The 13,107-nt window shown below is 47.3% G+C and overlaps 1 protein-coding gene across 1 annotated transcript; it reads right to left on the reverse strand.

The window, feature by feature from the left end:
• Positions 1 to 441: 441 nt before the first annotated feature.
• Positions 442 to 13,107, reverse strand: LOC123995498 (importin-8-like). The gene is made up of 25 exons (XM_046299150.1): positions 12,934 to 13,107; positions 11,431 to 11,512; positions 11,002 to 11,158; positions 10,587 to 10,745; positions 10,184 to 10,340; positions 9,962 to 10,051; positions 9,753 to 9,847; positions 9,537 to 9,621; positions 9,180 to 9,314; positions 8,727 to 8,826; positions 8,511 to 8,587; positions 8,260 to 8,376; positions 8,073 to 8,162; positions 7,445 to 7,610; positions 7,107 to 7,267; positions 6,538 to 6,663; positions 5,442 to 5,517; positions 4,767 to 4,892; positions 4,498 to 4,595; positions 4,269 to 4,364; positions 3,781 to 4,001; positions 2,100 to 2,302; positions 1,291 to 1,506; positions 998 to 1,114; positions 442 to 464 (listed from the first exon to the last, which is right to left on the reverse strand). The coding sequence occupies exons 1-25, from the start codon at positions 13,015 to 13,017 to the stop codon at positions 442 to 444; spliced, it is 3,057 nt and encodes a 1,018-aa protein (XP_046155106.1). The 5' UTR covers positions 13,018 to 13,107.

The raw sequence follows: 13,107 nt of genomic DNA on the forward strand, positions 1-13,107 counted from the left end.
TCCTCTCTCTCCCCCATTGGCCCTCTGTCCTCTCTCTCCCCCATTGGCCCTCTGTCCTCCCTCTCTCACCCCCCCCCATTGGCCCTCTGTCCTCTCTCACCATTCTCTCCCCCCTCACCATTGGCCCTCTGTCCTCCTCTCTCTCCCCATTGGCCCCCTGTCCTCTCTCTGGCCCTCTGTCCTCCCTCTCTCACCATTGGCCCTCTGTCCTCCCTCTCTCACCATTGGCCCTCTGTCCTCCCTCACCATTGGCCCTCTGTCCTCCCTCTCTCACCATTGGCCCTCTGTCCTCCCTCTCTCACCATTGGCCCTCTGTCCTCCCTCTCTCACCATTGGCCCTCTGTCCTCCCTCTCTCACCATTGGCCCTCTGTCCTCCCTCTCTCACCATTGGCCCTCTGTCCTCCCTCTCTCACCACCTCCCATTGGCCCTCTGTCCTCTCTCACCTCTCACCCACCATTGGCCCTCTGTCACCATTGGCCCTCTCCTCCCCCCATTGGCCCTCTGTCCTCCTCTCTCTCACCATTGGCCCTCTGTCCTCTCTCACCATTGGCCCTCTGTCCTCTCTCACCATTGGCCCTCTGTCCTCTCTCACCATTGGCCCTCTGTCCTCTCTCACCATTGGCCCTCTGTCCTCTCTCACCATTGGCCCTCTGTCCTCTCTCACCATTGGCCCTCTGTCCTCTCTCACCATTGGCCCTCTGTCCTCTCTCACCATTGGCCCTCTGTCCTCTCTCACCATTGTCCCCTCTGTCTGTCCTCTCTCACCATTGGCCCTCTGTCCTCTCTCACCATTGGCCCTCTGTCCTCTCTCACCATTGCCCTCTGCCCTCTGTGGCCCTCTGTCCTCTCACCATTGGCCCTCTGTCCTCTCTCACCATTGGCCCTCTGTCCTCTCTCACCATTGGCCCTCTGTCCTCTCTCACCATTGGCCCTCTGTCCTCTCTCACCATTGGCCCTCTGTCCTCTCTCACCATTGGCCCTCTGTCCTCTCTCACCATTGGTGCTCCTCCTCTGCTGGGACAGGCTGTAGATCTCCTGCAGCTGTTTCTTCTGGTCATCACTGAGGGGCGTGGTCAGAGACTGGTACCAAGGCTGGTCAGTGTTCTGGACCCCTATAGTACACACAGGAGAGAGAAAGGAATTAGATGCCTGGCATGTATGCATGCATATTCATTTTTGTGTGTGTGTGTGTGTGTGTGTGTGTGTGTGTGTGTGTGTGTGTGTGTGTGTGTGTGTGTGTGTGTGCGTTTGTGAGCAGGTCGGTGTGTGTAGATGTGTAACCGCTTACTGAGTAGGGCAGCGGTGAAGAACTGGTACTCGTCCTCCCCATTGTCATAGTCCAAGGGCGTGTTGTACTCCTCCAGGGGTGTCCCCTCCAGCCCCTCTTCATCCCAGTAGTCTTCATCCTCCTCATCGTCCTCGTGGCCTACGGGTGTGCAGGTCTGCTGTTGCATCGTGGTGTTACGGTTTGCATTCACCTCATCCTCATCACTGGGGATCTCCTCTGTGGACGCAACACACATGCAGACAGACAGACAGACACAGCGAATCACAAACACATAGAAAAACAGAATGAATAGAAAGAAATGACCCTTTTACCTTTTTTGAAAGGCACAATTTTTTCTTAATGCCGTTTTAATATACCCAATTACAGTAACAGCTGCTTAGCTAACATACATAACAATTTCCTTCATCTAACGTCCCCTGTACCCTGCCGATCTTTACACTTGACTGAGGAATGCCAGCACAGCTGCCCTGCGGCATGTAGGGCAATGTAGTGCAACTAATATGACCTGTATTCAGAGTGAGAAGTCAAGCGAGAGAGAGGTGTTGAAACCTGGCCACAGATGTGTAAAGCAACACGCGTGATCAGCTGAGGACTGATTCCTACCACATCCATATCTAGGTCTAGTCTTAATCTTCTACCATTGACATTATCCCTGACCTTACCCCATGGCTTCCAAACAGAAGGTTTGACTCAACAGTATTAGCAACTCGCCATTCCCTTTCTCTCCTCCTCTCTTGCCTGCTCTCTCCATTCCTCTCTCATTGCTCCTGCCTCCTCTCCTCCTCTGTTGGCCGTTTTCCTCCTCTCACCGTTCTGGTCCTCCTCGGGTACCCCAGTGCAGGCCAGTAGGTCTGGCTTGTTGAGGCGGGAGGAGTACAGGTGTTTGAGCCCCAGGAACAGGAGCAGGACGCTGGGGACGATCTGAGCCGCTACCCCTTCGACCACCACTGGCCTGGAGGGTAGCTCCATCAGAACACTCAGTCCGATGATACACATCTTACGGTCATGGAGCCTGGGAGAGGGAAGAGTGGAGGGAGGGAGAGAGAGAATGAACTACATGTAGGTGGTGAATAAATCATGTATAGTGTACTGTAGTAGGTATAAATACTGTATATCCCATATGTTTTACACTGCTATAGGAAGACCACAGTGTGACTCAGTGATGGCTAACAATATAGTTGATGAAGTTGACTGTATACAGTATGGGTCTAGTAGTATTTAGGCATCATGGTTTAGGGCACGTTGTTTAGACACTGTGTACTTTATAGTGGGTTGTGTATATGGCATAGGATGTAGGGCGTGTCATGACGTTGGCCTAGTGGTAGGTTTATGACAGTCATAAATACCTCTTCCCCCCTTTGCCTCGCTCTACCCTACTGATGTGACATTTGCAAAACCCTTGGTTAACATAGAGATTCTGGGAACATCAGTAGGTGGGGGGAAATGAACTATATTCTGGTAATCTGATCAATTGAACATATGCGGTGGTACTTAATGAATATGATGTCAGTTCGGTTGTCATCTGAGACATTCTCATCGATGATAGGATGACATAAACTCTACAGTGGAAAGTCTACACATCAGAGTTATCGGATTCACATGGAATTGTTGTTCAATTTAAATGTTTGAATATAAAATTATTGGTGAAAAGATTAAATGTAATTTTAGCTTCCAAATGAGAGATTTGGGTTTTCATAAGGTTAGGGCTCTGCTCAATCAGTGGCCCGCCCCTGTGAAGAGACATGGGTTATAAAATGTTTTAGACACAACCTTCTCACCTTCCTATATAAAGCCTTGACGACAATATAACCTCCTGTTCCGAGGATGTGAGGACGACGGTCCGATGTCAGAATGGTTCAGATAATAACTACAGAACGTAGCCAACCTCAGCGTGAGCTTTGGTTGCGAATGGTATGAACTTTGAACTCTTATTCACTACAGAAGTGATACCTCCTAGCCGTTGAGTTAGCAACAGCAGCTGCAAACGTAGGCTAGGAAAGAACAGACAGAGTATCCCGTCTACCACACAACAACGTTACCACAACAGCCCCTTTTCTTTTGTGTAACCAGCTGTCATATCTGTTCCGCCCGCTGGGAACGTTTTCCTTTATGACGTCATTTGTAATCAAGGTATAATTCATTCTGTGTGATTAGTTAGGTATTTAGTAAATAAATAATTAAACCCAATTTTGTGTTGCTGACTCAACTTGTTAGCCAGGGTTCGTGAAGATAACCAAGAATTTACAACTTTCAGATGAAACTGAATTAAGGTGACGATTAATATTGGCTGCTATTGATGTAAAATAATACTAGGTCTTTAAGAGTTTATTCGGAAGATAACAGCTCTATAAATATTATTTTGTGGTGCCCCGACGCTCTAGCTAATTACATTTACATGATGAGCTCAAAAGGTAATATTAATCATGTATGAAGGATTTTATAGAATAGCATATCACTTAATCCGGCATATGGCTTAGTTTATACACTTACCCCAGGAAGAACTCAGTATCATTCATCCACTGGTTAATGAAGTGAGCGGTGATGGGCTGTGGGCTGTGGGGGAAGTGCATGTTGTCCAGCGTGTGGATGAGCAGGGCTGGGTTGTAGTAGAGAGCAGCGATGGCCACCTGCAGACACATGGTCCTCAGCTCACTGGACTTCACACCTCTGGTTAGCCGCTCCAACACAGCCTCCACGAACAACGGGATACACTGGAGGGGAAGAGGGAGTGAGAAAGAGAGAGAACAAGAGATAGCTATTGTTGACTGGGTGATATCTGTCTGACATTTACAGGAACATCATTAAAACTGTGGCAGATAACATGGGGCTGAGAGAGAAGAATCAATACAATATTGATAGCAATCATCCCTCCTAACGGGAGATTCAGGGTGTGGGAAGGGAAAGCGAACTGGTTTGGGCTGAACTGGGACCACGTCTACCCTTAAATACTACCCAGAAGTCTTCGCGGTCATTCTCACCTGGTCGATGCCCCTCCCCCGACACTGGAGGACGATGACCTCTAGCAGCTTAGCAGCGTGACACTCTGCATCCTCACCTGCATCACTGGTCAGCACCTACAGCACAGGAGTCAAAGGTCAACATGGGACACTTCATCAAACTCTACCTGAAAACAACACACACACACACACACACACACACACACACACACACACACACACACACACACACACACACACACACACACACCTTTTTGCACATGGTGTATATGACCTCTAAGTATTTGGGGTTGGACAGGAGCGTGTCTGTATCCACGGTGACGTAGTTGTGCAAAAGAGGCATCATATCTGAAAGAGACCAGACCGAGATCATCATCGTGTTGGGCGAGCATCAGCGTCACCATCATGCAATTCGACATTACATTCACTGTGATATTCAATGTTCATCTAGACAGGTGTGTAAGCCCAATATTCTCACTAACAGACAGGTGACTGTTGACCAGTGACTCCGTACTGTACCCGTGAAGTAGTCAAAGCAGTCGTGCTGGAAGACCCCGTAGAGAACCACCAGTAGCTGCCACATCTGAGGGGAGATGGTCTGGCAGGTCAACCCAAACGCCAGGGACAGAATCTCCTCGTAGAACTCTGGAGGTGAGGGAGAAGTGGAGGAAACAGATCATCGAATTGATGTTTCCCTTTAAGAGATAAATAATCTTCCACAGTGACCCCTCCACTCGTCCTGAAGGAAACTCTCGTTATAACAGGTTATCACATAATCCATTCATTAACATAGAGCTGTATTATCTCCTGACACACACACACACACAGCACAGAGGTGATACACACACACACACACACACACACCACAGATGGGATTACACACCCAGAAACACACACACACACGAGCCAATTACAGGCATGAATGGTGCCTGGTCATCTGGGATTTGGGAAGTGCAAGGTGAACAGCTTTTGACAGTTAGACAGTGTTCATTGTGAGACGGAAATGGGCAAGGTGTTATACAAAAGAGGGGGGTGGCTCACTGGAACAGGGAAGTGAGATGAATATGGTTATTGTGTGAGGTGTGTGTGAAAAGCACACACACACACAAAAGGTCACAGAGAGGAATAGACACACATATCAAACAAATGAGTATGTGTGTACACACAAAAACAGAGTGACGTGAGCACACACACCTGCCATACCTATGATGGGCTTCTGCAGCACCAGGCCTATCACCTGTAAACAGATGCCCTCCAACTGCTGAGTGATCTGAGAGAGAGAGGGAGATGGAGATGGAGAGATGGAGATGGAGAGATGGAGAGGGAGAGATGGAGAGGGAGAGAGGGAGATGGAGAGAGGGAGATGGAGAGAGGGAGATGGAGAGGGAGGGAGATGGAGAGAGGGAGATGGAGAGAGGGGAAGAGAGAGAACATGATAACGAAAGAACGAGAGGCAGTCAAGAGGGTGAGAGAGGAAAGATACAGGCAGAAAGAGAAAGTGATATCAAAAGGTCAAAGATCATCTATTGATCCCAGGTTAATATCGGTCTGACATAGGGCTGGCACAATTACCGTATAACCGACGGTTACGGATGAAGACCTCCATGAAAATAAGTCATAACCGTAAAATGGGGAAGAAAAAAATAAAAGAAAGTGGAACGAACAGCCGGCTGAAGACAGGACGCCAGGGCATTCCCGCGGTAACGTGGACTCTTAACAACGTTATGAAACTTTGATGCTCCTTGCCCGAAATGTAATTTGTTCATTCAAATGATAACTGATGTGGCTCATGCAAAGGTATGTATTTTGTGTAATGTCACTGGAGGTGAATCAACAAGTCACAGCACATGTTGATGGTTAAACACTTCCTGTTTTTACTTCTATGGGTACACTAGCAATGGCTGCCAGTACACCCATTATGCCATCATTGACTTGAATGGGGACGCCCGTTCTATTCATTCTATTTCTATGGCGGCACATGCAATCAGGAGCGGAGAGGAACAAATATGCGTAAAAGATCAAACAGTTATTACGTTATTACGGTGAGCAGTCATTTGGCAGGACAATTACAGTCACGCAAAATGACATGACCGTCACAGCCCTAGTCTGACATAACATTCACCCCCATGCTCAATAATACTGTGTGTTCACACAAAGCAAGGGAGAGGGAGCAAATCAATCACCAATCATCACACATTCAACTGGAGCTCCAGAGGACTCGATTCGGAATAGGGTGAGTGTGTGTGTACATCTGTAGAATGTGCGAGTGAGTATCCAGTGTCTGTCTCACCTCCTTGTGGTCTTCCATAACAGTGAGTATGGTGTCTATGGTGCTGAGGATCCCCAGAGCCATCACCGTCTTGTCTTCACTCTCCTCATACTCTTCACTCTGTAGCACCTTGGTGAAGATCTCGGCCTGGAGACACACATATGCAGGCGGTGTTAAGGCTTTCGCATGCTTCGGTTTGGCTGTGCTGGCTTAAAATGACCTTTGCTTGAAAAACAAGAAAAAAAAGCGACAATAGTACTGTTTGTCCGTCTTGAGACACCGCAGCCAAAACAGTCAGAATTAATCTAACTAAAAAAATGGCATGCCTAGGAGATCTTAGTCACGCAATTTCACATCTAACGAAGATGTTTGGTGCAGTCCACTATCGACTTTGGCTTGCCTCAAGAAACAAATGCGGACGCCAGTACACACACACACACACACACACACACACACACACACACACACACACACACACACACACACACACACACACACACACACACACACACACACACACACACACACACACACACACACACACACACACACACACAGTTAACCAGTAGAGAAAGACAGTGGAGGCGTACCAGGTTCTGGGTCATGTCGACGGCAATCACAGCCACTTCCTGGTTGTACTCGCAGATCATCTTTTGAATGACGTTAGTGAGGTCATCGTTCTCTGTCTCCTTGATGACGTGGAGCAGCTCCTGCATGACAGGCCGGATGTAGGGCCTGATGTAGACCTTAGCTAAAGAGAGGGAGAGAGAGGGTTCAGTGTGTGTGTGTGTGTGTGTGTGTGTGTGTGTGTGTGTGTGTGTGTGTGTGTGTGTGTGTGTGTGTGTGTGTGTGTGTGTGTGTGTGTGTGTGTGTGTGTGTGTGTGTGTGTGTGTGTGTGTGTGTCCATGCATGTGTGTGAACCTCAGACCTTGCTCCTGGTTGCTGACCAGTGTCTGCAAGGCGATAGCAGCCTCCACCTTGACGGGCATCTCCTTGTCTGCTATGAGGCCCTGTTTGACCAGCTCCACCGCATTCCTCAGGACCAACTCGTTATGGAAACGCAGCGGGCTGAACGAATGCAGCACCCAGCACGACTGAAGACAAACACAGGGTTAAAATCAATGATCTATATACCACACGGATGGGCATCGCTATCAGTTTGGAGCCTATCCACATCATGTACAAATCAGCACTATCCACTTCCAGTCACCAAAATGTGCAGTGGTGCTTCCCAACACAATCACCAGTCTGAAGAGGGCCAGTAAGTAAAAGAGCAGGGGTGAGGGGGGTAAAGAAATGCAGGGAGGGGGATGTTTAGTCTATATTAAACAGGACTGACAGACCATTCTGACTCACATGGATGGGACTGTATGGAATGTAGCACCCAACAGGACTGTAGATATAAAGAGGGAAGGAGCCATTTTAAAGATTGTAGAACGGCAAACACACTCACACATGTTCTTACACACCCATTCTCAGCTCCATGACAAGAGTTGGGTTAGAGGGACCTTGGAGTGAAAGCGCGCTGCGTGTGTGTGTGTGTGTCTCTCTCTCACCCTAGCCCGGAGGTATCCCAGAGGGGAGTTGAGTAGAGGGAACACATAGTTCTGTAACATCAGCTCCATCTGCTCCCTGTACACCCGCTTCTACAGGACGACAACAGGAAGAGAGGACTCAGTCACAGATAGACTAAACAGGCCATAAAACAAGAGGAGAAAGTACAGAGACACACACACTACTGACCTTCAGTAGGAGTTCGGCCAGGGAGCCGATGACGTGCAGCGCCCCATCCTTCCTGCGGGGGTCAGCAGAGGGCTCCATCATGATCTGGTGGCAGAACTCCATCATCTGGGGAAGAACCTGGGAAGAGGGGGACAGTGCAGTGATGAAAGTCATATCAGCAAAGACTCAGTTAAGGAAAGGAAATGAGGAAAATAAGCTATTTAGGACTGTTGGGTAGTTTTTGTTAGGTTCAAGTGTGGTTCTCCACTCACCTCCTTCCTCTTGCGGGCTGCTTTACACAGGAGGCTCTGGGCGGCAGTGGCAGGGAGGGCATGGTCATCATACACATCTGGAACAGAGAAAGAAACCCAGCCAAGCTCACAATTCACTGTATGTCTATTCTACGGAAGCCTGTGTATACAGACCATACAATGTCCCACTACCTCCGTAACTACTAACTGATTGAGTTACAGAACGTGTGTACTCACTGAACTTCATGCGGATGTACTCGTATGGATCCTCCTGCCACAGTTTCTCATCCTCGTCTTTGTAACACATTAGAGGGAAGATCACCTCTTGGCTGATGGTCTGTGGAACACACAGTACACACACGTTCAGGTTAACTACTAACTATTAGAAGTGGAATTGCAACATGGTTTTTAGAAGCATAGCAGTATTCAGATTAGATCAATTACTAAGTATATAAAACAGTGGATTTAAATGCTGACACGAAGATGAATCAAAGTTACATACTGTAACTCAATCCAAAGTGTAATGTCACAACCTTATAACAAACATAACAACAGTATAACAAGGTGTAATTTCACACACAATCCCACATTTGTGATGAAGCGCTATATATATATATATATATATATATAAATCCATTATTATTTACATGTCACAGGGATACAAGGTGTAGTGGTGTCTGTATGACCCACCTGCATGTGTGGCTTCATGTGTTTCCAGGTGAGGGAGTGAGACAGGCCCTGGTTCAGGTAGTTCAGAGACTTCTGGAGGACGTGAGGCGTGACATACTGCTTCTGTCGGTGTTGGTCCAGCACCTTCAACAGGACCTGAAGGAGACCACCCAGAGACGAGGTCACACCAGATCGTACGCGGTCAGACTTTAACAGAAGACTACCGCTGCTCATGTACACACATACATCAACATTGGTAGATGTGGACAACAGACATATATACATTCAAGGTTTCATGTCATATTTAGAGTGTTACAAACTCTTACCTGTTGGATCCCTACAGCGTACGTCTTCAAGAAAAAGTCTGCAAACTCTTACCTGTTGGATCCCTACAGCGTACGTCTTCAAGAAAAAGTCTGCAAACTCAAAGTACTCCTTTGTCACGTTGCCTGGGCTTCCGTACCTGCCACGCAAGTATAGAACAACATGGTTAGACTGAAAAGAAAGTCTACGATGCACAAACACACAAACATATTCACATCAACATACATCCAAATTCATCAACACACAAATACATCTCCCGTGTCCCCTCACCTCTCGAACAGTCTGGTGATGATGTGTAGGGCCCACTTCTTACTCTTCCACCACACCAAGTCGGGACGGTCGTCCTCATCCACTTCCAACGTCTCCTAGCAACCACACACACACAACAGAGGTTCGTTACTCCCCTTCAATAAAAAAAAACATAGGTAGAGGAATTTGCAGAACGTCTACACAATGAAGAAGGATGAAATAAACCTTACTGGGGGGACATCTCTGTCCATAACAGCTCTGAGGATCTCCATCCAATGGGTAATGACTGTGTTATTAATCAGCTGGAGAGGCAGGGAGTACTGTAGGAGCAGAATAGACACTGGTATTAGTATCACACAAACGTGCACACGCACGCCACATGCAGTTAGTCACAGACACTTGAGCGCACAGTCAGTCAGTCACACACACACACACACAGTCCCTTCTCTCACCTGTACGAGTGCGTGGAAGATCTTGAGGATCTGTTTCTGTATGAGGACAGAGAAGATGGTGCCGTCAGGCAGTAGCTGGGTGACGAGCTGCTGTATACGGGGCAGGAAGATCTGCATGGCTGCTAGCAGCGGATCCCTCTCCTCCGCCTTCTTATACCTGACACACACAGACATAGACATAGACACAGACACACACAGCACATCAGCATGAGACAGCACGCAGATGTGATATCATCGACAACAAGCTGGGTGCAGTGAGTGAAAAGTGTAAATGGAATAATCATTTATGTCACTCAGCTTATACACCAGAACTACTAAACTCGGACTAAAAAATGGGGTCTCAAAATACAGCATCGTTATGACTTGATCACACTAGTAAGTGGTCCTCGGGTGGTTGACTCACTCGTAGGTCTTGACCAGCTGGTAGAGGGCCAGGAGGCTGCCGTACCAGCTGCCACTGTTCTGAGACTGCAGATACAGGCCGATCTTATCCACTATGGCCGTCCAGCGCCCGGGGAAGTCGTGCTTTATGATGGCTCGCAAACACACTGTCAACTGGGCCCTGGGAGAGAGAATACACACACATACATACATCAGCATTGTATTCTTTCTCTAACATGCCATCACTAAATTATCCTCCCATCGCTCTTCATTGGGCACTTGTAGTCAACTATACAATCAAGTGACACAGTTTCAAAGGCTCTTGGTAGAGCAGAGCAGGGGACCAGAGCACGGCACCACCTGCCCTGAGTATCAGGCTAAGAGGTAAGGGTGAGTGTGTTAAGGAAGGTAAAGGAGGTTAGGACAGCAGGACCCACCGGATGGACTCGGGACACTGGATGATGCCCTCCACGATGTTCTCTCTGATCTGCGTGCGGTCGTTCTCGTGGATGTTGAAGGGGAACACCGCCTCCCCTAGAGAGGGCTCGCGGTCCTGCCAGTACTGGCTCACCATGTTCTTTAGGTAGATGGCCGCTGGCGCACAAAGATATACATCACTCAGACTGGCAAGACTGACACAATTCTACCTTACAATTCATTCATTCACGTGGCAGCTAAAAAGCCAGCTTGATGAAGAATCTCCATTGAAAGTGACTTCTGTCCAGGAGGCTCGATCTGTGTCCGGGACACCGGCTCAAAGTGAGGCTATTAATCAGTGTTGTTTGTAGCTGTTGCATTGGTCCAGTGATGTTTTAAAAACAGCCAGATGCAGGTCTTTATGTCATGTTCTGGGGCAGGGTTCTTACCTGCTTGGCGAACAGGGAACTCCACCTGTTCAGACACAATGATCTGGAGCAGAGTGGGGGCGAAGTTGATGATCTTGTACGACTGGAACACACAAGATAAGACACTGCTTTAAAATGAGCTCAACCCACATCGGACCACATACAGTCAAGCGCCTGACCACCTGAGCGGTCAGTTTGACATCCACAGCACACCGTGAGCACAGGGGTCAAAACATCTTTATGGTGACACGGCGGAGTGTAAGGAGGTGGATTCCCAGGTGGTTTGTTGAGGTCAGTACTAAATGAAGAACAAGGAAAATACACAACAGGTGAAGCATGTCGCCTATTCGCACGCTCCCAGACCAGTTATCAGATTTAAGGTAATAGAATAAGCCAGCAACCAACAATTTAAAAAGGGATATTTTGTACCGAACGCTTTCTCTTTCCCTCACCATCTCCCTCTATCCCTCCTCCTCTGCCTGTCAAAACTGCTCGCCTGCTGCAGAACAGTCAGCATTCTGTCTCCAGCAAATGCCCCTAATGTCACTTGGTTGCATCACTGACAGGCATTTCACACAGACACACCAATCTTTTGTCCTGATTAGTGTAAACCTACTGAAGTGGACATTATGTAAAGTCAAGGCAGTGCAGCCCTATTGCAGATGTAGTTATTCTCAGTGATGCAATCATGACCTAGGCCTGCATATGCTACAAGTCTTATATTTCACACATCTTTCAACTAACACAGCGTTCTGCCCGCCCCTAATTCAGTAAAAAGCTGAGGAAGTGGCTGAAGAAAATGAACTACTCTTAAATTCATAGACTGAGCTATGGATGCAAGGCCTGACCATCCATGAAATAAACACGAGGCTATAGAGTTTGTTTACATTTCCCTTTGTTTACAAACAGAGTGAAACAAGTTTATATTTTGCATTCTGATGGGGTGGGAGAGTGGAACTAAACTCGGGAGATTCTTCACGAATCAATAGGTACAGATGATTAATTTATAGTCGAAAAATAGATGTAGCAATTTAAAGATTAATTTGTCTATCGCATTTAGATTTGGTTTTGGATGAAAGAGCGATTATAACGAATTCACCAGTCAAATCCCATCAGAATTGTAAACTTTTACTATCGCTGGCTGAAATTGCTGCAATTGTTACAATGTTTCAACTCGCGCATGATGTCTACAATTACAATCCAATCGGACACTTGCTAGCTAGATTGTTTCACGAAAAGCCACATCTCTGGACTGCTGCACAGTGTGCGCACACTGCCTCAAAATTCTATTGTTCTCCGGTGCAACAGTTTGTGTCGGAAGTTACATTAAATGTCAAACTACTGTTTCGTGTCCTACAAAATAAACAGAGAGATGCACATTTAAGTTATAGAACGACAAAATCATTGATCCCGAAACATGGCCTTATTGCGATCCAAATCATAAACACGGACAACCCTTTCTGGAAATGAGTTCATGCTGCCCGAATAACAAAAACAACAAAGTTATTTTGGCCATTCACCCACCTGATTGAGTTCGTTTTCAGCCGCTATCCGAAGGTTGGGATCTATAGTCCCCTTCAGTGCTTGAATTATCCGATTGGGATCCATAGTATTTAATCGAGCGGTAATTGCTATGTTTCACAATCACATTTATGCACTGCTCCAAATTCGGCAAAGCGTTACGGAACTGCCCTAGCC

The sequence above is a fragment of the Oncorhynchus gorbuscha genome, linkage group LG14, assembly GCF_021184085.1.
Source record: "Oncorhynchus gorbuscha isolate QuinsamMale2020 ecotype Even-year linkage group LG14, OgorEven_v1.0, whole genome shotgun sequence".
Lineage (NCBI taxonomy): Eukaryota > Metazoa > Chordata > Actinopteri > Salmoniformes > Salmonidae > Oncorhynchus > Oncorhynchus gorbuscha.